The 27108-nt window shown below is 44.1% G+C and overlaps 1 protein-coding gene across 1 annotated transcript in view; it reads right to left on the bottom strand.

The window, feature by feature from the left end:
- LOC126458282 (sterol O-acyltransferase 2-like) overlaps window positions 1-27108 on the bottom strand; it is a 163536-nt gene that overhangs the window by 67233 nt on the left and 69195 nt on the right. The window contains exon 4 of the mRNA XM_050095213.1: window positions 21034-21204. Within this exon, the coding sequence (XP_049951170.1) occupies window positions 21034-21204 (171 nt within the window). The remainder of the gene's footprint in view (window positions 1-21033; window positions 21205-27108) is intronic.

Here is a 27108-nt window from a genome sequence, read left to right as displayed (position 1 = left end):
AAGCTATCTTGTTTGGATGTACCCATGGCCACAATACGAAAATGACTAGAAAGGCAATAGAAATCAAAAACAGGGAAGAATGACGACTCAGATTAAGTCGTGGGTCAGGATGGTCAACAAAGTACGAGGGGCGTTCAATAAGCAATGCAATACTTTTTCTGAAACAAATGTATTATTATTAAGGATTCCAATACACCATTTTATTTCCCATTTTTGGCTACAGAATGCTATTTTTCGACATGATCTTCAATGCGACGACATTACACCGCCTTACTGGGATGGCTTATATGCCCCCATAGTACCAATCTACTGGTCTACGTTAGAACCAACGTCTTGCTGTACAAATAACCTCCGTCTTACACATACTGCTTCCCTCGGAGCGCATCCTTCATTGGGTCAAACAGATGGAAGTTGTGAGATGTGAGATCCGGGCTGTAGGGTGGATCAGGAAGAACAGTTCAACGAAGTTTTCTTAGCTTCTCGCGAGTGCGGGGACTTGTGTAAGGACTTGAGTTGTCATGGAGAAGTTCGTTTGCTTTGTTGTGGCGACCAACAGGCTGAAGTCGTTTCTTCAGTTTCCTGAGGGTAGCGCAATATATTTCAGAGCTGATCGTTGCACCAAGAGAGGACATCAAACGACATAACCACTTCAGAGTCCCCGAAGACCCTTGCATGACTTTACTGGCTGCGCGTGCGGCTTTGAATGCTTTCTTCACGGGAGAGGTGATATAGCTCCATTCCATCGATTGCCTTTTACTTTCCAGTTCGAAGTGATGAACCCGTGTTTCATCGTCTGCGACGATGTCCGACGAAAAGTCGCCACGAACAACATCGTAACTCGCAAGCAATGCCACACAGACAGCTCTTCGTTGCTCTTTACGTTCGTCTGTTAGGAGGCGAGGAACCCAACGGGTACAAACCTTTGAGTACTCCAACTGCTGGACGAGAGCTGCCAACTTAGAAGTCCAGCTGTGCCGCGAGGTGTGTGTGTGTGTGTGTTTCGTCGATCGCCTCGAATGAGAGTGTCCGCACGTTCCAACATTGCAGGAGAGAGCTGTGTGCGGGAGGTCGGACAGGTAAGTGCGACCTTGTTGTGATGATGATAGGCGTCTCGCCCAACGACTCATCGTGTTTTTGTTCGCTGCTAGGTCACCGCAGCCATTCTGCAAGTGCCTATGGGTATCTGGGATGATCTGGTTTTCCTCCGAAAGAAACTCGACCACTGCTCTCTAATTGGAACGCACCTGCATTACATATGCATTTTGAAGGGTAAGTGTAGCGCCGTTATCTATCGGAACTTCCTAAAACTAGAGGCTGAAGCGGGAACATTCTACGATATCCCACAACAAATTCTTTTCTTTTTTCAACCGAAATTGACCGAGAAAAAGTTGTATTACACTACTGGCCATTAAAATTGTTACACCAACAAGAAATGCAGATGATAAACTGGTATTCATTGGACAAACATATTATACTAGAACTGACGCGTTATTACATTTTCACGCAATTTGGGTGCATAGATCCTGAGAAATCAGTACCCAGAACAACCACCTCTGGCCGTAATAACGGCCTTGATACGCCTGGGCATCGAGTCTAACAGAGCTTGGATGGCGTGTACAGGTGCAGCTACCCATGCAGCTTCAACACGATACCACAGTTCATCAACAGTAGTGACTGGTGTATTCTGACGAGCTCGTTGCTCGGCCGCCATTGACCAGACGTTTTCAGTTGGTGAGAGATCTGGAGAATGTGCTGGCCAGGGCAGCAGTCGAACATTTTCTCTATCCAGAAAGGCACGTACAGGATCTGCAACATTCGGTAGTGTATTATCCTGCTGAAATGTAGGGTTTCGCAGGGATCGAAGGAAGGATAGAGCCACGGGTCGTAACACATCGGAAATGTAACGTCCACTGTTCAAAGTGCCGTAAATGCAAACAAGAGGTGATCGAGACGTGTAACCAACGGCACCCCATACCATCACGCCGGATGATACGCCAGTATGGCGATGACGAATACACGCTTCCAATGTGCGTTCACCGCGATGTCGCCAAACATGCATGCGACCATCATGATGCTGTCAACAGAACTTGGATTCATCCGAAAAAATGACGTTTTGCCATTCGTGCACTCAGGTTCGTCGTTGAGTCACCATCGCAGGCGCTCCTGTCTGTGATGCAGCGTGAAGGCTAACCGCAGCCACGGTCTCCGAGCTGATAGTCCATGCTGCTGCAAACGTCGTCGAACTGGTCGTGCAGATGGTTGTTGTCTTTCAAACGTCCCCATCTGTTGACTCAGGGATCGAGACGTGGCTGCACGATCCGTTACAGCCGTGCGGATAAGATGCCTGTCATCTCGACTGCTAGTGATACGAGGCCGTTGGGATCCAGCACGGCGTTCCGTGTTACCCTCCTGAACCCATATTCTGCAAACAGTCATTGGATCTCAACCAACGCGAGCTGCAATGTCGCGATACGATAATCCGCAATCGCAACCGCAATCCGACCTTCATCAAAGTCGGAAACGTGATGGTATGCATTTCTCCTCCTTACACGAGGTATCACAACAACGTTTCACCAGGCAACGCCGGTCAACTGCTGTTTGTGTATGAGAAATCGGTTGGAAACTTTCCTCATGTCAGCACGTTGTAGGTGTCACCACCGGGCCAACCTTGTGCGAATGCTCTGAAAAGCTAATCATTTGCATATCAAAGCATCTTCTTCCTGTCGGTTAAATTTCGCGTCAGTAGCACGTCATCTTCGTGGTGTAGCGATTTTAATGGCCGGTAGTGTATATTGTGGGTCTACGTACACGATGCGAGAATTGTACTGCGGCCTACTGTACCATGCTTGTGCCTGCCGAGTTCGCTGCAGTTGAGGTGCATACCTGTCAGCAACAGGTATTGAGCGTCTGCCAGTGCCCGCTACTAGACCACCTCGTCTATATTCCTCTAGCGCTTCCCATTCGGAAGTTAAGCCGCATTCTGGAACACAGCAGTGGCGTACGATATGTTACTTTGTGACTAGCGGCTTACGGCCTTCACAATGACACTAGACGCTGTGAGTTGTGGCACACCCGTTTGCTCGAACACTGAGTCAACGTTATTCATACTGAACGCTAGTACATCTTGCACAGAACGTCGGCAACTCGTTACAAATGCAGTCCTTGATTGGTTCCCCCTCTTTCCTGTGAAATATCGAGTTGATAAGTCCGTGTCTGCTGAACGACCTTCAGAATTTACAGTGCAGGCGGATGACACATTCGGGAGCAAAATCTCTTTCACAAATCTGTTTAATGTACTTTCTCGCAACACGAATTCGGTAATACCCTCGGATACCGGTGAGTGATAGTTTACTGACCCGGCTTTTCAGTTTGACTGTGCAGTGGAACTTCCCGTATCCGTGCCTCATTATTATGGATCTCCTTTTCACGTGCAGTAACTGTACAGTAGATGACACTCCGGAAGTAATAGTCGTAACAGTCTACGACGACTATCATTAAATTTAAATTCATCCAATCGTCATACATAGCTCTTGGCAGTGTCATTTGACAAATTAAGATTGAGTTTTACAGTATTGTATTCCTCGGTTTATTGCGATTGGAAAATAACATCAAATGTGGTATGTTTATAGGCAAGAAGTTAGATACAGTACATAGAATACATAAACGAGAATTGCTGGAAAAATAAATGCTTCTGGACTCGTACGGATCATAGAGGAAGAAAAACCAAGGAGGAGTTTTGCTTCAAAAATCGTGATACCAGGTGACGAAATTATCACCGTTTCTTCTCCTACGGACAATGATGTTAGCGATCGATTACCTGATGAAGTTGGCACTCAATCTGAAGGCACTATAACACATACAGTGGCAATAATCCAGCTGGAGAAAATGATTTATTGGGGGCGTTTGATAAGTAGTGCAACACATTTTTCTCGGCCAATTTCGGTTGATAAAATCGAAGAAAGACGAAGGTAATGAGAAGTAGTAGAAATGAGAACAGAGCGAAACTTAACATCAGGATTGATGGTCACGAAGTACGAGGTGCATTCAAGTTCTAAGGCCTCCGATTTTTTTTTCTCTGGACTGGAAAGAGATAGAAACATGTGCATTGTTTTAAAATGAGGCCGCGTTCATTGTCAATACGTCCCAGAGATGGCAGCACCGTACTTCAGATGGAATTTTACCGCCAGCAGCGAGAATGAGAACTGTTTTAAATACTTAAAATGGCGACGTTTTCCTTACTTGAACAGCGTGCAATCATTCGTTTTCTGAATTTGCGTGGTGTGAAACCAATTGAAACTCATCGACAGTTGAAGGAGACATGTGGTGATGGAGTTATGGATGTGTCGAAAGTGCATTCGTGGGTGCGACAGTTTAATGAAGGCAGAACATCTTGTGACAACAAACCGAAACAACCTCGGGCTCGCACAAGCCGGTCTGACGACATGATCGAGAAAGTGGAGAGAATTGTTTTGGGGCATCGCCGAATGACTGTTGAACAGATCGCCTCCACAGTTGGCATTTCTGTGGGTTCTGTGCACACAATCCTGCATGACGACCTGAAAATGCGAAAATTGTCATCCAGGTGGGTGCCACGAATGCTGACGGACGACCACATGGCTGCCCGTGTGGCATGTAGCCAAGCAATGTTGACGCGCACGACAGCATGAATGGGACTTTCTTTTCGTCGGTTGTGATAATGGATGAGACGTGGATGCCATTTTTCAATCCAGAAACAAAGCGCCAGTCAGCTCAATGGAAGCACACAGATTCACCGCCACCAAAAAAATTTCGGTAACCGCCAGTGCTGAAAAAATGATGGTGTCCATGTTCTGGGACAGCGGGGGCGTAATCCTTACCCATTGCGTTCCGAAGGGCACTACGGTAACAGGTGCATCCTACGAAAATGTTTTGAAGAACAAATTCCTTCCTGCACTGCAACAAAAACGTCGGGGAAAGGCTGCGCGTGTGCTGTTTCACCAAGACAACGCACCCGCACATCGAGCTAACGTTACGCAACAGTTTCTTCGTGATAACAACTTTGAAGTGATTCCTCATGCTCCCTACTCACCTGACCTGGCTCCTAGTGACTTTTGGCTTTTTCCAACAATGAAAGACACTCTCCGTGGCCGCACATTCACCAGCCGTGCTGCTATTGCCTCAGCGATTTTCCAGTGGTCAAAACAGACTCCTAAAGAAGCCTTCGCCGCTGCCATGGAATCATGACGTCAGCGTTGTGAAAAATGTGTACGTCTACAGGGCAATTACGTCGAGAAGTAACGCCAGTTTCATCGATTTCGGGTTAGTAGTTAATTAGAAAAAAAATCGGAGGCCTTAGAACTTGAATGCACCTCGTAGATGAGGTTAAGGCATTCTGCTATCTAGATAGTAAAATACCCAATGACGGACGGAGCAAGGAGGACATCAAAAGCAGACTAGCAATGGTAAGAAGGGCAGGAGAAGTCTACTAGTCGCAAACACAGGTCTTAATTTGAGGAAGACATTTCTGAGAATATACGTTTGGAGCACAGCATTGTATGGTTGTGAAACATGGACTGTGGGAAAACCGGAACAGAAGAGAATCGAAGCATTTAAATGTTGAAAATTAGGTGGACTGATAAGGTAAGGCATGAGGAGGTTCTGCGAAGAATCGGAGAGGAAAGGAGTATGTTCAAAACATTGATAAGGAGGAGGGACAGGATGATAGAACATTTCTTCAGACATGAGGGAATGACGTACATTGTACTAGTGGGAGCTGTAGAGGGCAAAAACTGTAGAGGAAGACAGAGATTGGAATACATCCAGCAAATAATTGAGGACGTAAGTCGCAAGTGCTATTCTGAGATGAAGATGTCAGCACAGGAAAGGAATTCGTGGAGGGCCGCATCAAACCAGTAAGAAGACTGATGACAAAAAATAAAGACAAAAATGCGGATTTTGTTGTGAGACATCGAGGAATAGTCCTGCTTCAGCCCGTACAGTTTCATGAGGTTCCGTTTGGTGGCGGCATTATACTTATCCTTCAAAATGGCAGCTCTAGCGGAGATGACTTGAAAGCAGAGACCCTTCATTGAGTTCCTTTTGGCTGAAAACCAGAGCATTGAAGATATTTATAGGTGCTTGCAGAATCTCTACGGAGAGCTAGCAGCGAACGAAAGCACGGTCAGTCGTTGGGCGGAGCATTTGTCACGTCGCAACAAGGTCTGGCAAACCTGTCCAGTCTTTCATATGCCGGCCGGCCGCACAAAGCTCTGACTCCTGCAATGTTGGAACTTGAGGACACTCACTCAACGTGATCGACGGTTCACAAACAAACACCTCGTTGCACAACTGAACGTCTCTGTTCGTAGTGTTGACACACTTTTCTACCAGTTTTGGTACTCAAAAGGTGTGTGACCACCAGGTTCACCCGCCGCGGTGGCCGAGCGGTTCTCGGCGCTTCAGTCCGGAACCGCGCGACTGCTACGGTCGCAGGTTCGAATCCTGCCTCGGGCATGGATGTGTGTGATGTCCTTAGGTTAGTTAGGTTTAAGTAGTTCTAAGTTCTAGGGGCCCGATGACCTCAGATGTTAAGTCCCATAGTGCTCAGAGCCATTTGAACCATTTTGAACCACCGGGTTCCTCGCCACCTAACAGAATACCATAAAGAGCAATCACGGGTCACCTGTGCGGAGATGCTTGCGCGTTAGGAGATTGATCGTAACAATTTTTTGTAGAGCATCATCACTAGCGATAAAGAACGAGTTCATCACTTCAAACCGGAAACAAAACGGCAATCCATGGAGTGGAGCCACACCACCGTTCCTCCGAAGAAAAAGTTCAAAGCCGCAACCTCAGCTGCTAAGGCCATGACGAGGGTCTTCTGGGACGCTGAAGCTGTTGTTCTGTTTGATGCCATCCTTCATGGTGTAACGGTGAACTCAACTGCATTGTGCTATCCTCACGAAACTGAAGAAACAATTTCAATGTTTTCGTCACAACAAAAATGCAAACGCACTTCATTACAACGCAAGGCCACAAGTAAGTCTGCGCACCAGAGAGCAGCTCACAAAACTTCATTGGACTGTTCTTCCTCATGCATCCCACGGCCCGGATGTCGCACCTTCCGGCTTACATCTACTTGCTCCATGGAAGGATGCACTCCTCGCGAAGCATTGCGCGGATGATGAGCAGGTTGTTGAGGCAGCAAGACTGTCTCCGACGTGGACAATGGAGTGGTACCATGCGGGCATACAAGCCCTCATAGTGAGGGGGCGTAAGGCCATCACATTGAGCGAAGGTTGTTTAAAAAAGGCTTTCGTAGTTCAACGAATAGGGAATAACAGTGTATTGGAATCTTGAATAAACCCAGACTGCTTTCAGAAAAAAATTATTATTTACCGAAATCCCTTAATATTTGGAATGCTAGACAGAAACCACTATGGCTGAACTAATGTTGAGTGATGCGCTGGTGCGCGACATACGCTGGTGCGCGACATACACTGGTGCGCAACATCTGTTGTAGAATTTTAGAACATGTTTTTTGCTCGAGTATCATGTAGGAATCTACTATGTAGGAATCAACATGGATTCCGAAAACAGCAATCGTGTGAGACCCAACTCGCTTTATTTGTTCATGAGACCCAGAAAATATTAGATACAGGCTCCCAGGTAGATGCTATTTTTCTTGACTTCCGGAAGGCGTTCGATACAGTTCCGCACTGTCGCCTGATAAACAAAGTAAGAGCCTACGGAATATCAGACCAGCTGTGTGGCTGGATTGAAGTGTTTTTAGCAAACAGAACACAGCATGTTGTTATCAATGGAGAGACGTCTACAGACGTTAAAGTAACCTCTGGCGTGCCACAGGGGAGTGTTATGGGACCATTGCTTTTCACAATATATATAAATGACCTAGTAGATAGTGTTGGAAGTCCCATGCGGCTTTTCGCGGATGATGCTGTAGTATACAGAGAAGTTGCAGTATTAGAAAATTGTAGCGAAATGCAGGAAGATCTGCAGCGGATAGGCACTTGGTGCAGGGAGTGGCAACTGACCCTTAACATAGACAAATGTAATGTATTGCGAATACATAGAAAGAAGGATCCTTTATTGTACGATTATATGATAGCGGAACAAACACTGGTAGCAGTTACTTCTGTAAAATATCTGGGACTATGCGTGCGGAACGATTTGAAGTGGAATGATCATATAAAATTAATTGTTGGTAAGGCGGGTACCAGGTTGAGATTCATTGGGAGAGTCCTTAGAAAATGTAGTCCATCAACAAAGGAGGTGGCTTGCAAAACACTCGTTCGACCTATACTTGAGTATTGCTCATCAGTGTGGGATCCGTACCAGATCGGGTTAACGGAGGAGATAGAGAAGATCCAAAGAAGAGCGGCGCGTTTCGTCGCAGGGTTATTTGGTAACCGTGATAGCGTTACGGAGATGTTTAACAAACTCAATTGGCAGACTCTACAAGAGAGGCGCTCTGCATCGCGGTGTAGCTTGCTCGCCAGGTTTCGAGAGGGTGCGTTTCTGGATGAGGTATCGAATATATTGCTTCCCCCTCCCGAGGAGATCACGAATGTAAAATTAGAGAGATTCGAGCGCGCACGGAGGCTTTCAGACAGTCGTTCTTCCCGCGAACCATACGCAACTGAAACAGGAAAGGGAGGTAATGACAGTGGCACGTAAAGTGCCCTCCGCCACACACCGTTGGGTGGCTTGCGGAGAATAAATGTAGATGTAGATACACTGGTGCGCGACATACACTGGTGCGCGACATACACTGGTGCGCGACATACACTGGTGCGCGACATACAATGTTGGAAGTAACTTTCACATGATTAGTCACTGCCAAGTAACGTAGCTGAAACTGACCATAGACAGAAAGAACTGGTGCAATGTAGCATAGAAGGTAACTTAATAAATACGCTGTGGAACGAACAAAAAAGATACTTTTGTTCCAATGGCCATAAAAACATGAAGTTTCCGCGATTCACGATGGTCTCCTAGATATTACAAATGGCGCAACATGCTTCTAAATAGATTGTGTTATCCCCACAGACGGCAGTGCATGCTCTGCAAGGTGGTTCCGTGCTGGCCGCAATTTGAGTAAGGAGTTCTAGGGATAGCGAATTCCATTCCTCTGTCAGCGAGTTTGCAACTGCTGGATGGTCATTGGTGCAGTTGAACATGCTGTAATACGTCTCTCCAACGCAACTCGCACGTCTTGGATAGGATTTCAGTTGGAGTAATGGACAGATCCGTCCATTCGCCGATTATCCTCTCGTTCCAAGAGCTGCTCCAACAGCGCTATTTGATGCAGTCGCCCATACTCATCCATAAAAATGAAGTCAGGGCTGTATTCAGCCCTGAAAGGATGCACATGGTGAAGAAGTACATTGTCAAATGGCTCAAATGGCTCTGAGCACTATGGGACTGAACATCTTAGGTCATAAGTCCCCTAGAACTTAGAACTACTTAAACCTAACTAACCTAAGGACAGCACACACACCCATGCCCGAGGCAGGATTCGAACCTGCGACCGTAGCAGTCCCGCGGTTCCGGACTGCAGCGCCAGAACCGCTAGACCACCGCGGCCGGCAGTACATTGTCACAGTAGCGTTGAGCGGTGAGTGTAAAGTGTTCAAAGATTTGAAAGTGAGTACGCCCATGCAAAATTATGCCTGACACAGCAACACCTGGATCACCATGTTCTAAAATGTTCCAGGGATGCCTTACGTATCGTCATATGTCGAGAGATTGGAACCGGTACTGCGCTGAGGAACACTGTCCAACGTCATCGTTTTGGTGATGCAGGTATTATGGTGTGAGGGGCTTGATCTTTCATGGGAGTACTGACCCCCAAATCTTTGCACACTGTACTCTCACCGCTCAATGCTATGGTGGCACTGTACACCTTCCCCATGTGCGTCTTTTCAGGGGTGTATTCAACCCTGACTTCACTCCTATGTACGGAAATGGGCAACCGTATCGTACAGCACTCTTGAAGCGAGAAGACATACGGTGAATAAACTGCCCTGCCCGTTCCCCTGACTTAAATCCCACCGAACACGTGTGAGATGCGTAGAGATGACATTGCAGCACGTCTGCAACCACCAACGACCGTACAGCACTTGTCACCCACCTTCCACAAGAACTCTTTATCAGCCTTGTGCCCAGGAATGGAGCACGCTGGACTCTAACATGCTTTTTGTAATGTCCAGGGGACCATCATAAATGACTTTGGTGTACTTATTGTCTTCGAATTGAAGTGTCATTTCTGTCTCAGTGTGGGTATCTCATTCACATACCTCTCGTTTTACACTGTAGGAGTCCTTTCTATATATGGTCCAAGTTTCGTGGAGCATATTTTAATTGTCAGTGACACATCATGGAGTAGTTTTTTCATTGCCGTAAGTTATGTCTACCAGTGCACTTTTATGAGTTCCCTCTCTACGCTAAATACCCATAATAAGATGTGTTGCGTAGACAGTCATCTGGTTTTACAAGAGTACGTCTTCTACATGAATGAATGAAGGGCGTTCAGTAAGTAATGCAACACATTTTTTCCTGAAGGCAGATTGGTTTTATTCATGATTCCAGCACACCATATTATTCTCCATTCGATTGGATACAAAGCAATTTTTCAACAGAACCTCCTTTTCGTGCGACGAACTTAAATCAGATTACTGGGAGAGTCTATATGCCCGCATGTACCACTCCACTGTCGGAGACCACGTTTTGCTGAGCCAGTCGCCTCCCCATCATCCATGTACTGCTTCTCGCGCAATGCGTGTTTCATTGGGCCAAACTGAGGAGAGTGCGAGATCCGGGCTGCCGGGTGGATGAGGAAGATTCCAACGAAGTTTTGTGAGGTCCTCTTTGATCGGCAGACTCATGTGAGGCCTTGCGTCCTCATGGAGAAGTTCGTTTGCATTTTTTTTGGTGACGAACACGCTGAAATTGTTTCTTCAATTTCCTTAGGGTAGCAAAATACGCTTCAGAGTAGATCGTTCCACCATGAAGGAGGACGTCGCCATGACTTTACCGGCTGACTGTACAGCTGTGAACTTTTTCTTCGCAGGAGAGATAGTGTGACGCAGTCCATGGATTGCTGTTTTCTGTCTTGTTCGAAATGATGAGTCCGAGTTTCATTGCCCGTAACGATGTCAGACAAAATATTGTCGGATCAGCCTCGTAACGCGCAAGCAATTCCGCACCATGGTGTTTCTGGTCTTCCGTTACGTGACGAAAAACCCAGCGGGCACTTACCTGTTGGGCAGCGAGGTGTGTGTGTGTGTGTGTGTGTGTGTGTGTGTGTGTGTGTGTGTGTGTGTGTGTGTGTGCGTGTGTGATCCGTCGGTCACTCGAAACAGTGTGTCCGCATGTTCCAGTAGTCACAGCCGTGTGCAGTCGGCTGGCATGCGGGAGATATAACATGATTTTATTTGTTGTTTTTTGTTTTAGGGCGCAAAAACAACTACTGTCGTACGAGCCGGTGTCAAAACTGTAAAATACGAAGACAAAGAGGGGAGTTAAAAACGACTACAAGTCAGTCCCAATCGACGGAAGAGAAGACAGCTGAAAATAGTGACGTGGAAAAAGGTCGGACAGGATTGCGCGACCTTGTTGCGATGACAGACACTTCGCCCAACGACTCACCGTGCTTTTGTTCACTGCCAGGTCTCTGTAGAAATTCTACAAGTACCTGTGAGTATCTGAATTGCTCGTAATTCCTAATGTATTTTAGAGACAAAGTTAGACTTTTTTCTTGTTTTGGTTCTTACTATTGCAGCTGAAAGGATTGGTGGTGGAGTTCTGGTTCGCCCTATATACACTCCTGGAAATGGAAAAAAGAACACCTTGACACCGGTGTGTCAGACCCACCATACTTGCTCCGGACACTGCGAGAGGGCTGCACAAGCAATGATCACACGCACGGCACAGCGGACACACCAGGAACCGCGGTGTTGGCCGTCGAATGGCGCTAGCTGCGCAGCATTTGTGCACCGCCACCGTCAGTGTCAGCCAGTTTGCCGTGGCATACGGAGCTCCATCGCAGTCTTTAACACTGGTAGCATGCCGCGACAGCGTGGACGTGAACCGTATGTGCAGTTGACGGACTTTGAGCGAGGGCGTATAGTGGGCATGCGGGAGGCCGGGTGGACGTACCGCCGAATTGCTCAACACGTGGGGCGTGAGGTCTCCACAGTACATCGATGTTGTCGCCAGTGGTCGGCGGAAGGTGCACGTGCCCGTCGACCTGGGACCGGACCGCAGCGACGCACGGATGCACGCCAAGACCGTAGGATCCTACGCAGTGCCGTAGGGGACCGCACTGCCACTTCCCAGCAAATTAGGGACACTGTTGCTCCTGGGGTATCGGCGAGGACCATTCGCAACCGTCTCCATGAAGCTGGGCTACGGTCCCGCACACCGTTAGGCCGTCTTCCGCTCACGCCCCAACATCGTGCAGCCCACCTCCAGTGGTGTCGCGACAGGCGTGAATGGAGGGACGAATGGAGACGTGTCGTCTTCAGCGATGAGAGTCGCTTCTGCCTTGGTGCCAATGATGGTCGTATGCGTGTTTGGCGCCGTGCAGGTGAGCGCCACAATCAGGACTGCATACGACCGAGGCACACAGGGCCAACACCCGGCATCATGGTGTGGGGAGCGATCTCCTACACTGGCCGTACACCACTGGTGATCGTCGAGGGGACACTGAATAGTGCACGGTACATCCAAACCGTCATCGAACCCATCGTTCTAGCATTCCTAGACCGGCAAGGGAACTTGCTGTTCCAACAGGACAATGCACGTCCGCATGTATCCCGTGCCACCCAACGTGCTCTAGAAGGTGTAAGTCAACTACCCTGGCCAGCAAGATCTCCGGATCTGTCCCCCATTGAGCATGTTTGGGACTGGATGAAGCGTCGTCTCACGCGGTCTGCACGTCCAGCACGAACGCTGGTCCAACTGAGGCGCCAGGTGGAAATGGCATGGCAAGCCGTTCCACAGGACTACATCCAGCATCTCTACGATCGTCTCCATGGGAGAATAGCAGCCTGCATTGCTGCGAAAGTTGGATATACACTGTACTAGTGACGACATTGTGCATGCTCTGTTGCCCGTGCCTATGTGCCTGTGGTTCTGTCAGTGTGATCATGTGATGTATCTGACCCCAGGAATGTGTCAATAAAGTTTCCCCTTCCTGGGACAATGAATTCACGGTGTTCTTATTTCAATTTCCAGGAGTGTATTACAGCAAATCACCTTTAATATCTTGAACCATTTCTAAAATACATGACACTGCGCATCTTCTATAACGCATCCATATGACGCCGTCTGGCAAAGGATGACACGGCGGTCGATCAGCATCAACGGTCCTTTGGACCTTTACTTTTCTGTCTGCAACGCTAGGATCTTACTAGGTGAAGCTGATCTCCCTGTTTCAATTAGACTTTTCTTTCAGCTATATTCTTTGTTACTTAAATTTATCCACTTTTTATGATTGGTATTTGAGGGCTGCGACTATATTGTGACATTTTTATGAAGTAATACATAGTGTAACAGTCACTAATATTTTATTAGCAAGACGCGTTTGACTGCATGCTGCCATCGTCTGGTGTTTTTATAGTTACTTTTACATTGTATTTAACATGAAGTGACGTTAAATTCCTTTGCTTTTTGTGCCAGCGAGGTTGTGTCCAAAACGACGCCTGTTCAGAGAGACATATGTTATAGTGTGTGCATTAAGTGAAATGCATGGTTAGATCATTTCGTTAGTGCATTTCTTACATCTTTGTTGGTAATATCGTTGTCTGGCATACTGAGCACAGTAACAAGCAAGCCACATGAAACTTCCTGGCAGATTAAACCTGTGTGCCGGACCGAGACTCGAACTCGGGACCTTTGCCTTTCGCGGGCAAGTGCTCTACCAACTGAGCTACCCAAACAGGAGTTGAAAATATTTTTAATAATCATTTTCTAAATGTGGATATAGTAGGATCCAGGTGTTCATTAGAAGATGCTAGGCTGTTAATGGAAGAGGCCATACCTATGCAATTTGATACAATTGAAATCTCACACACTTCTCCCTCTGAAATTAGGAAAATAATGAACTTGCTTAATAGCAAAAACACACATGGAATTGATGGCATTTCCAGCAAAATACTAAAAGCTTGTTCTCAACAGATAAGTAAGATTCTCAGCCACCTGTGTAATAACTCTCTGGAACAGGGCATTTTCCCTGATAGACTGAAATATGCTATTGTTATACCTTTGCATAAAAAGGGGGATAGATCTGATGTCAACAATTACTGTCCAATCTCCCTTCTAACAGCTTTATCCAAAATTTTTGAGAAAGTAATGTATTCAAGAGTAGCTTCACATATCTGTAAAAATGAAGTACTAACAAAATGTCAGTTTGGTTTCCAGAAAGGTTTTTCAACAGAAAATGCCATATATGCTTTCACCAGTCAAATTTTGAATGATCTGAATAACCGAACACCACCCATTGGGATTTTTTGTGATCTCTCAAAGGCTTTTGATTGTGTAAATCATGAAATTCTGCTAGACAAGCTCAAGTATTGTGGCATGAGTGGGACAGTGCACAAATGGTTTAATTCGTACCTAACTGGAAGAGCGCAGAAAGTTGAAATAAGTAGTTCTCGTAACATGCAAAGATCAGCACATTCCTCAAACTGGGAACTATCAAGAATGGGGTTCCACAAGGGTCAGTCTTGGGTCCTTTGTTGTTCTTATTATATATTAATGACTTGCCATTCTATATTTATGAAGAGGCAAAGTTAGTTCTCTTTGCTGATGATACAAGTATAGTAATCACACCTGAGAAACAAGAATTAACTGATGAAATTGTCAATACTGTCTTTCAGAAAATTACTAAGTGGTTCCTTGTAAACGGACTCTCACTGAATTTTGATAAGACACAGTACATACAGTTCCATACAGTGAATGGAATGATGCCATTAATAAATATAGACCTTAATCAGAAGCATATAGCTAAGGTAGAATATTCCAAATTTTTAGGTATGTCCATTGATGAGAGATTAAATTGGAAGAAACACATTGATGATCTGCTGAAACGTTTGAGTTCAGCTACTTGTGCAATAAGGGTCATTGCAAATTTTGGTGATAAACATCTTAGTAAATTAGCTTACTACGCCTATTTTCACTCATTGCTTTCATATGGCATCATATTTTGGGGTAATTCATCACTGAGGAATAAAGTATTTATTGCACAAAAGCGTGTAATCAGAATAATAGCTGGAGTCCACCCAAGATCATCCTGCAGACATTTATTTAAGGATCTAGGGATATTCACAGTAGCTTCTCAGTATATATACTCTCTTATGAAATTTGTTATTAACAACCAAACCCAATTCAAAAGTAATAGCAGTGTGCATAACTACAATACTAGGAGAAAGGACGATCTTCACTATTCAAGATTAAATCTAACTTTGGCACAGAAAGGGGTGAATTATAATGGCACTAAAGTCTTTGGTCACTTACCAAATAGTATCAAAAGTCTGACAGATAACCAACAAGTATTTAAGAAGAAATTAAAAAAATTTCTGAATGACAACTCCTTCTACTCCATAGAGGAATTTTTAGATATAAATTAAGAAAAAAAAGAAAAAAAAACCCAAACAAAAATATTAAAAAAATAAAAAAATAAAAATAAAAATAAAGAAAAACAAAAAAAATAAAGTTGTTATATTAACTTAAGTATGTTGTTAAATTAACCTAATTATGTCATGTATTGGAAAATTCGACTCGTTCCACATCATTACGAAATATCGTATTCATGATCCATGGAACTAGTATTAATCTAATCTAATCTACACGACTCGCGCCCCGTCCTCACAGCTTTAATTCCGCCATTACCTCGTCTCCTATCTTCCAAACTTCGCAGAAGCTCTCCTGCGAACATTGCAGAACTAACACTCCTGGAAGAAAGGATATTGCGGAGACATGGCTTAGCCACAACCTGGGGATGTTTCTAGCTTCATATCAGCGCACACGCCTCTGTAGAGTGAAAAATTTCATTCTAGAAACATCCCCCAGGCTGTGGCTAAGCCATGTCTGCGCAAATCCTTTCTTCCAGGAGTGCTAGTTCTGCAAGGTTCGCAGGAGAGCTTATGTGAAGTTTGGAAGGTAGCAAACGAGGTATTGGCGGAATTAAAGCTGTGAGGACGGGGCGTGAGTCGTGCTTGGGTAGCTCAGTGGGAGAGCACTTGCCCGCGAAAGGCAAAGGTCCTGAGTTCGATTCTCGGTCCGGCACACAGTTTTAATCTGCCAAGAAGTTTCATATCAGCGCACACTCCGCTGTAGAGTGAAAAATTTCATTCAAGTAAGAAACTTAACACTTTCATAATAATTTCCTTACATCAATCCAAAGAGTCTTAGAAGGTGAGATACTCTAGTTCCTGTTGCTAAAAGTGTAATATACTGTGAAGAGCAAACATTTATATCTAGATGTATTTATCTCATGGCAAATATTAGGTTACTGTTTGTAAACACAATTTTTTCAATGAAATAAGAATTCATCATTGGAGAAGTTTTTAAAGAACTTAGAAATATTACTTTCAACTTTATCGTTTAGTGACATCTCCATTTACTGCGCCATGAGTGAGATTTCCAATTGCTGATGTCACTTGGCGTCCCTTGTCCGTTTCATGTCATATGAAAATCATGTCCAAACTCATGGAATAAATGGTCTGTACTTTGTATGTGGGAGACTATTGCTGGTTTTTTGTAGTTGTTAGTGTAGTAGGCATTTCTATATTCATTCTATCTTTTTTCAAGTCTCGCCCAGTTTGGCATACATATAGGGCTTTGCAGGTACTACATACTACTTTATAAATGCCTTACTGTGAGTGTTTATCTGTGTGTGTGTTAACATTGTGTCCTTGTGTCTGTTGCTGTGTTGTGAAGGCTGTATTAGTGAAATGGAGAAGGGACACCAAAAGGACTTATAGGAAGAATTGGAAATATTCATTAATGGCATAGTACATGGAGACATGTTACTGAATTATAAACTTGAAAATAAATATTAAGTTCTTTAAAAAACTTCTCAAATGTCGAATGCCTATTTCATTGAAAAAATTGTTTTTACAAACCCCTCACCTAATATTTTCCATGACGTAAATACATCTAGATGTAAATGTTTGCTCTTCACAGTATATTAAAGTTTTAGCAATATAAACGAGTTTATCGTAGCTTTGACGACTCTTTGGACTGATGTAAACAAATGATTGTGAATGTGTTAAGTTGTGGTGTACTTTTTACTGTCTGTGTGTGCCAGACAACGAAATAATCAACAAAAATTTAAGTAAAAGTATTAACAAAATGAGTTAATCATACCTATCACTGAATTAACACAGTATAACAGGCGTCTTCTTCGACACACAACCTCACTTGCACACAAATCATAGGAAACAAACGTCACTTCGTACTAATTACACAGTAAAAGTAATTGTAAATGCACCTGATTATGGCAGCATGCTGCCGAAACGCGTTCTGTGGTTAAAATATTATTGACAAGGGACTATTGCAGTATATATTGTTTCATAAAAATTCTTTTTTTATATTGTTCAGTTTACAATGCAATCGATTCTCAGACATCTGTTAGAGATGGTCTGTACAATCAGCCTCCGAAAGATATTACTAAACTCTCATCGGTATCCTCTCCGTAAACATGCTCTGAAATGTCTACAAGAACCATTAAAGTTCAACCCACTCAGCCGACAAGTTGACGTAACCAAAACTGCCGTTTACGCTCCCATGCAGGCAGCAAACTTCTGTTCTATTTACCAGCAAAAAGAACTTTTTTAACGGCCTTAAATATAAAAGGGAGAGTACGTATGTAAGTATGTATATGTAAAGTCTTATGTCTGGAAGAAAGATTTGAGCGAGCGATGTAGTTAAAGTTAAAAAAAAAATACCAAAGTGCATTTCCACTTTCATCGCAATGCAAACTTCACTCAGCTGTGTTGTAAATGTTGTCTGTCGGCAGGCTTAGGTCTCATATTTAGTGTACTTGTGTGGGAGATTTAACTACAAACCCATACAAGCATTATTCTGTTGTTCTTATCTTTCAAGAGCACTTTAATGCCGTTAAAAGAAAGTGCACCTTCGGAATATTTTTGTTGGTTATACACCATTGTCAATCACAACATTTTATTAACCTGTTTCCGAGCTGCAGCCTTGTTTTGAGTTGGACTAATACAGGTTAACAAAATACCGTTGCTGCAGATGGACGTATTACTGAAAGAAATAATCCTAACCTGTAAGAGATACTCAACTAAAATGTTTATAAATGAAGTATGTCTTTCCCTTCAGAAATCTACATCTACGTCTACGTCTTCATCCATTTCCAACCACTGAATTGCACGGAAGAAGGTACGTCCCATTGTACAAATTACAAGGCTTCTTCCCCTTCCATTCACATTTGGAGAGCGGGAAGAGAGATGGATTAAATACCTCCTCCTGTGCAGTAATGAATCTAATATTGCCCTCACTATTTTAAGGGAGCGATACATAAGCACATTTAGTATACTCCTATATTCGCCTTTTACAGATGGTTCTTGAAACTTCGTAAGCAGGCTTTCTAGAGAGAAACGCAAGCTATCTTCAAGAGTGTGCTAGTTCAGTTGCTTTAGCAACACCGCTATTCTCTCACGGGTCAAACCTGTGACCATTTCTGCTGCCCGTCTCTGTATACGTTCAATATCCATTGTTAGTGCAATTTAGTCCATATCTCACTCACTTGAGCAATATTCTACGATGGATTGCACAGCTAATTTGTAAGCAATCACCTTTGTATACTCATTGTATTTCCTAACTGTTGTGTCAATGTAATGCAGTCCGCCACCTACTTCATCTACGACTGACCCTATGTGGTCGTTTCATTTTACGTCGCTACGAAGTCTTACACCGAGGTATTTGTATGAGTTGGAAGAACCCAGTTGTGACTCACTGATACTGTCATCTTAGGATACTATGTTTCCTCGTTCTGTGAAGTGCACAATTTTACATTTCTGAATACTTAAATCAAGTTGCCAATCTTTATACCATTTCCAAATCTTATGAAGATCCGACTGAATATCTGTTTAGCTGTTTTCAGATGGTACTTTATTATATATCGCTACATCATCTACGAAAATTCTAAGATTACTATTAATATTGTCTGCAAGGTGATTAACACTTGCCTAGAGTACACTTGGAATTAATTACGTCAGCGACTCTCCGTCCAAAATAACATTGCTTCGTCCTCCCTACCAAGTAACCCTCAACCCATTAACTAATTCCGCTGATACCCTATACGACCGTACTTACTTTTGATTGGAGATATAGGTGTGGTACTGAATCAAGTACTTGATTGCCTTGATCCATGGTTCTCAGGCTGTCATATGAGGAAAATATGACATGTGTTTCACATGATCGATTTTTTCGGAATCCATACTGACTGGAATTGAGTTGTTATTTTCGAGATACCTCATTACCCTTGAACTCAAAAGGTGTACTAAGATTCAATAACAAATGGAAGTGTAGGATACTGGATGGAGTTCTGATGATCACTTCTACCACCCTTCTTGTAGATGGGTGTGGCCTGTGATTCCTTCCAACTATTTAGCATAGTTTTTTTGCTTGAGGTATCTACGGTTGATTAAGTTTAAAAGAGAGGATAACGCAACAGCAAATTAGGTATATAATCTGATAGGGGATTTCATCGGGCCCCGGAGCTTTGTTCAGTTGTAGCCTAGAGAGGTTATTTCAGTCTCACGGTGGAGAATGGTTGCTAGTGATAACTATATAGAAAAATAATATTCCGTTTCAGTAGAAATCCTTTTCGGAAATTTTATTTAGGTATTTCTAACTGTTTTAAACAGTGAAGCAGTGTCCACATTGATTGTCACTCACCTATTACATAGTACAGTACATGTAACATAACCATAAGAGGTATTGCTTACGAGCTACTGAATTTCTACCTGAGGAACCGAAAGCAGTATGTACTGCTTAGAACTGCGATTGGTGTTCACAAGCATAAAATTACGAATACTAAATACGGTGTGCCACGGGATTCGGTATTGGGCCCTCTTCTGTTTCTGATTTATGTGAATGACATTCCACGTAACACTCTAAACTATGAAGTAGCTGTGTATGCAGATTGTAAATCCACAGAGTAAAAAGGAAACGTTAAATCTGCCAGAGACCCACCGCTATAAAGTGACGAATGAAACTGGTCAATAATGTAAGCTACTTAAATGTGAGCCAAGTAAAACATGGAGTTTAGCAACAACACTCTCGGTGATGTAACAAAACTGTACATTGGTAGTGGAATAGTAAGAAAGATCTATACTCTATGTTAACAAATTTATCTTCTTCAGAAACGCTTTCCTTGCCATTGCCAGTCTACATTTGACATCCTCTCTACTGCGACCATTATCAGTTATTTTGTTCCCCAAACAGCAAAACTACTACTGTCTCATTTCCTTATCTAATTCCCTCATCATCACCCGACTTAATTCGACTACATCCCATTATCCTCGTTTTGCTTTTGTTGGTGTTCATATTATATCCTCCCTTCAAGACACTGCCCATTCCGTTCAACTGCTCTTCCAGGTCCCTTGCTGTCTCTGACAGAATTACGTCATCGACAAACCTCAAAGTTTTTATTTCTTCACCATGAATTTTAATTCCTCCTCCTAAGTTTTCTTTTGTGTGCTTTACTGCTTGCTCAATATACAGATTGAATAACATTGGGGATAGGCTACAACCCTGTCTCACTCCCCTGTCTCTCAAAATCCTTTTTACATGGGGAATAACGAGCGTTTCGAAAAAAAAGAACATATGTGTATAGCAGCGAACTACTTGCGTGTAGTTATATCTGATGTTAATGACATATTCAGAAGAATATATTTTGTTGTGTATCGAGAACTGCAGCATTTACTGTTTTTAATTCGATTCGTCGTCGTCATGCTATCATTGTTATTACTGATGCAGTAACAATACGCAACTTACTGGCCATCAGCGACTAGGTCGTAGACGGCGGTGTGCAGGAACAGGATGAGCAACATGGCCACGAAGATGTTGTAGACGGTGTGGAAGTGCTTGATCTTCATCAGGTCCGTCAACAGCGACTCCCTCGCCAGGAACTGCTTCTCCGGCAGGGCTCCCGAGCTGGGCTGGTGTCTGCGAAAAAATTCAGCACTTCAAAACCCTGTCCAAGGACTCATTGGTTCATTCATCCTAATCCACTATCATGCTAACTGCAATGGACCATACAGGTAAAATTATGTAATATAAAACTCGTAAGTAGATTAAAAATGTTTACTGGGCCGGTACTCGAGCCCGGGACCTTTTGTTTCGCGGGCAATGCTCTTACTTTCTGAGCTATCCATGGGCTACTCATTTCTCCCCTTCCCTGGCCCTCACAGCTTCACTTCCACTAGTTTGAAAGGGAGGAGAGAGAAACACGAGGGGTATGCAGAAAATAATTTCCAATCTATCGCGAAATGGAAATCACAGCGAAAATCCGATGAAGCTTTGCACAGATGCGTTGGACAGTGGCTCTCGTATGCCCGTCGATCGCGTCAAGTTGCTCTTTGCAATTGTGAGCGTACAGTGAGTACGTAAAGATGCCTAGAAAACTGTTTCCCGCAACCCCACATAACGTACCTGCCATGCATTTACTTATTCATGGCAATACGTGGCAGCATAATGCTGGGGCGATGAAGACGCTACTGCAGAGTTTCCGATGGGAAGTGCTTGATCATCCACCATATAGCCTGGACTTGGCTCCCTCTGAACCGGCCGCGGTGGCCGAGCGGTTCTAGGCGCTACAGTCCGGAACCGTGCGACTGCCACGGTCGCAGGTTCGAATCCTGCCTCGGGCATGGATGCGTGTGATGTCCTTAGGTTAGTTAGGTTTAAGTAGTTCTAAGTTCTAGGGGACTGATGACCTCAGATGTTAAGTCCTATAGTGCTCAGAGCCATTTTGCTCCCTCTGATTTTTATGTCTGCCCACATGAACCGCTGGCTATGAAGACGACATTTTGACACAAACAATGAGCTGCAGACCAGCTTAGAGAATTGGCAAAAAACTCATGTGGTTGCCTTCTATGACAAGGGTATTGGAAAATTAGTACAACGATACGACAGAGGTCTAGGTCGGACAGCGTCCTTGCAGAGAAGCAGCTGGAAGGTAAAGCTGACTCTCGCGGAAGAAACATTTGTGATTTCCGCTGTGGTTTCCATTTCGAGACCAATCGGAACTTACTTTCTGAACAAACCTCGTAGACCTGTGAGTCGCACTTGGAAAGCTCAGTCAGTGGAGCACTTACCTGCTAAAGGCAAAGGTCCGGGGTTCGAGTCCCGAAATGGTACACGGTTTTAAACTGCCAGCAAGTTTCAATTCAGTGTGGACTCTGCTACAGGGTGAACATTCTGGATACTTTTATATAAAAACCGTGATAATCGCTGCAGATTCTTTCTTTCACTGTACTGAATCTTGAACTAAGTTAACAGTATCATATTACGATTTCTTTGTGACTTTATTTCTGCTATTATTATCACTACCTGTAGGTCAATCTACAGGGTGACAATTATTGAACTACATGAAATAAAATCGTCACAACTTCTGACGGTTTGCGTTAGGACGTCCAAACTCCACGGTTGGCCGTGGGACATGATGGGAATTAGAGTACGGTGTATGGCTTAGTTTAGCGACGAGGCCCACTTTCATTTGGATGGGTTCGTCAATAAGCAAAACTGGCGCATTTGGGCGACTGGGACTCTGCATTTCACGATCGAGAATTCTCCTTCATCCCCAACGGGTGAGTGTGTGGTGTGCAATGTCCAGTCATGCAATAGTCCTTGATGTCACGGTGACTATTTAACGGTGCATGATTTCATGATCCCATCCCTGTTGTTCAAAATGACCCTGATTTCGTCAAGAACATGTTCATGAAAGACGGGGCTCTACCCCATCGAAGCAGGAGCGTGTTTGATGTCCTGGAAGAGCACTTTGGGGACCGCATTCTGGCTCTGGGGTATCCAGAGGCCACTGCCATGGGCCTCGATTGGCCGCCATGTTCTCCGGACCTGAGCACATGCGACTCCTTTTTGTAAGGCTACATTAAAGACAAGGTATACAGCAGTAATTCAAAACCATCGCTCAGCTGAAAAAAAGCCATTCAGGAGGTCGTCAACAGCATCGATATTCCGACACTTCAGCGGGTCATGCAGAATTTCACTATTCGTCTGCGTCAGATCACCGCCAATGATGGCAGATACATCGAACATGTCATAACCTAAATCCGAATATCTGTAGTGTCGTTTACGTGGTGAACAAAAGTGTACACCCCATAGTTTAAAACTAATTTATATTTTTTCATATAATTCAGTAATTGTCACCCTGTACCATGCAGTTTTCCTCTGGAATGTCTTTTCACCCTACATCGGGTTTTTTTTTTTGCTCTCACAGGTTTTCGTTCTGTTCAGTCTCTTATTATTTGACTATTATCTCTATCACCTTGTATTAATTATTAGCGCTATTACAATTACGACTACGATTGCATATACTGCAACAATAAGAACTACTAGATAACCAGCACTATGATATTAGAAGGCCTTACTACCCCACCATGAACCATGGACTTTGGCGTTGGTGGGGATGCTTGCGTTCCGCGACGATACAGATAGCCGTTCCGTAGGCCAGCGACAACGGAGGGGTGTCAGTTGTGAAGCCAGACAAACGTGTGGTTCCTGGAAAGAGCCAGCAGGCCTTTCAGTAGTTGCTGGGGCAACAGTCTGGATGACTTTGTAGCTTTGTAATATAGGGCAACATGGCCTTGCTCTGGTACTACTGCGAACGACTGAAAGCGAGGGGAAACTACAACCTATTAGTAGCCCTGAGACCTGAGCGTGCTAGCGTTCAGACATGCAACAAATTCAGCTCCTCTTGTGCCAGTTCTATGTAGCCGATTAGCTTGCCAACAAACACGTAAAGTACAAATAGTACACACAACCTGGGCTTCAGGATGTAAATGACATCTTCAGGCGTTACAAGAAACAAGGGAAACTAAGAGAGATCCTTCATAAAATTAATTAACATTCAAAGGGTCCGTACAAATGTGAAAATCAGATGATACCTTGATTGCATGTGAGTAAGTAGTACCAAGTCGGTAAAAAATCCAGCAAATTTATCAAACAGCATGCGAGATGTCGTGCAGTTAAGGCACGAAAAGGGTCTCTGAGTCAATCACTCTCCCACTACGCAAACGTGGCCCTGTCCGCCTTCGGTAGCTGAGTGGTCAGCGCGACAGGATGTCAATCCTAAGGGTAAGAGTTCGATTCCCGGGTCGGAGATGTTCTCCGCTCAGGGACTGGCTGTTATGTTGTCCTAATCATCATCATTTCCTCCCCATAGACGCACAAGTCGCCGAAGAGTCGTCAAGTCGAAAGACTTGCACCCGGTATACTTCATGACTTATAACTGTTCCAAAATGTTACGGACCAGATCGTTGATGCAAGCTGTAAATATTGCATGGTTAATACCACGCTAAACCTGACTTGAGATTACGAGTGGCAGCATGTTCTCTAAACCTAGTTTGAAAACTTCTCCGCGCCTGCCCGATAGATGTACAATCACACTGTGGGCATTTCACACCGTAAATACCATCTTTACTGTACGGACAATAAGTACAGATCTCAAACACCTGAAACATAAAGGGATGCTCAGCAACTATTTGCAATGTTTGTAGTGTCTACAGCGGTCTCCATTACAACAGGTAGTCGTATTTGCTCATCTTCGCGTAAGTTGTGTCAGTAACGTCTCGTCCCATGATCTTAGAGGCTGCGTGTCATGTCAACTGTGAGGTGCCGTGTAATCTTTTCATAACTAGTTCAGTTTTTCTTTTACTGGGTTTACGTAATACACTACCGGCCATTAAAATTGCTGCACCAAGAAGAAATGCAGATGATAAACGGGTATTCATTGGACAAATATATTATACTAGAACTGACATGTGATTACGTTTTCACGCAATTTGGGTGCATAGATCCTGAGAAATCAGTACCCAGAACAACCACCTCTGGCCGTAATAACGGCCTTGATACGCCTGGGCATTGAGTCAAACAGAGCTTGGATGGGGTGTACAGGTACAGCTGCCCATGCAGCCTCAACACGATACCACAGTTCATCAAGAGTAGTGACTGGCGTATTCTGACTAGCCAGTTGCTCGATCACCATTGACCAGACGTTTTCAGTTGGTAGATGGTTGTTGTCTTGCAAACGTCCCCATCTGTTGACTCAGTGATGGCTGCACGATCCGTTACAGCCATGCGGATAAGATGCCCGTCATCTCTACTGCTAGTGATACGAGGCCGTTGGGATCCAGCACGGCGTTCCGTATTACCCTCCTGAACCCACCGACTCCATATTCTGCTAACAGTCATGGATGTCGCGATACGATAAACCGCAATCGCGATAGGCTACAATCCGACCTTTATCAAAGTCGGAAACGTGATGGTACGCATTTCTCCTCCTTACACGAGGCATCACAACAACGTTTCACCAGGCAGCGCCGGTCAACTGCTGTTTGTGTATGAGAAATCGGTTGGAAACTTTCCTCATGTCACCACGTTGTAGGTGTCGCCACTGGCGCCAACTTTGTGTGAATGCTCTGAAAAGCTAATCATTTGCATATCACAGCATGTTCTTCCTGTCGGTTAAATTTCGCGTCTGTAGCACGTCATCTTCGTGGTGTAGCAATTTTAATGGCCGGTAGTCTATATTGTTCCTAAGTTAAAACCTTTAGTATTTTTTGAAGTTTACTAGTCACGCTGGCTTCTCCGTTACTGAAGATTTTACGCGCCATTGTTATGTAGGTTACCCTATATGTTGTATTGCGCTATCTGCATTCTTAGCCTTGCATTCTTAATATGACGTCCTCTGTATATTAAAATATCTTCCACTATTGTATTTAATTTGTGGTCTGTCGGTTTGGCCCCTTTTACATTCTATGTTGTGGTTTTATTTATTTTATATTTGTGCTATGGTTTTACTAATTTTATTTCTTGACAATTGCGTTGTATGTTGCCTGGCTTGCTTTTGTTGTTTGCTATACAGCAGGCTTATCGTAGCTAATAAAAATGTCATGTGACTAGGGCCTCCCGTCGGGTAGATCGTTCAGCGGGTGCAAGTCTTTCAATTTGATGCCACTTCGGCGACTTGCGCGTTGATGGGGATGTGATGATGATAAGGACAACACAACACCCAGTCCCTGAGCGGAGAAAATCTCCGACCCAGCCAGGAATCGAACCTGGGCCCTTAGGATTGACATTCTGTCGCGCTGAACACTCAGCTACCGGGGACGGACAGTGTAACTAATGCCACGCATAAATAAGGAGTTTTTAGTGCTATTAGTGGCGGCTGACGTTTGGGAGGAAACGGCTTTTTCGCTATGATTCCTTCGGTGGCGGCCACACACTGACGTACCGGTACGTGCAGTCGGCTGGTGACTTACATGATAAGCTACTTTTCAGGTTCACAAATTGGCATTTTACCGCTTTCATGCCTTCATTTTAATTTATTAAGCCCATGCCACATGACTGCTCGTTCGCATTTAGGTACAATATGTGCTTATTTTCTGTTACAGTCAAGATTTTTTGGTTAGGCCCCTTTTACCTGGTGTGGTACTGGTTGGCTCAGAAACTTTTCACGTCTCACCTGCACAGCATCTCGCGCGCTATTAGATAAATTTGCTGAATTTTTTAGAAGACTGGTACGACTTTCTCGTACACAATCAATGGATGACCTTATGTCCACATTTGTATGGGCCCTTTTAATGTTTATTAATTTTATAATGAATCCCTTAGTGTTTTTTTTTTAAGCGCCTGAAGACGGGATTTACATAATCAAAACCTAAGATGTGTGTACAATTTTATCCAAATAAAGATTTTGTCAAGTACAACTGATGGATTCATCATGAAACAATTTAACAGTTATGGATATCACGTAAAGAGTAAACCATGAATTTGTTCAGCTGAAAATTCAACACTATCGGAGCGACTAAGAAGGTGGCAAGTTTGCTC

Source organism: Schistocerca serialis, chromosome 2, assembly GCF_023864345.2.
Source record: "Schistocerca serialis cubense isolate TAMUIC-IGC-003099 chromosome 2, iqSchSeri2.2, whole genome shotgun sequence".
NCBI classification, from domain to species: Eukaryota; Metazoa; Arthropoda; class Insecta; order Orthoptera; family Acrididae; genus Schistocerca; species Schistocerca serialis.
This window is presented reverse-complemented; position numbering and strand designations above follow the sequence as displayed.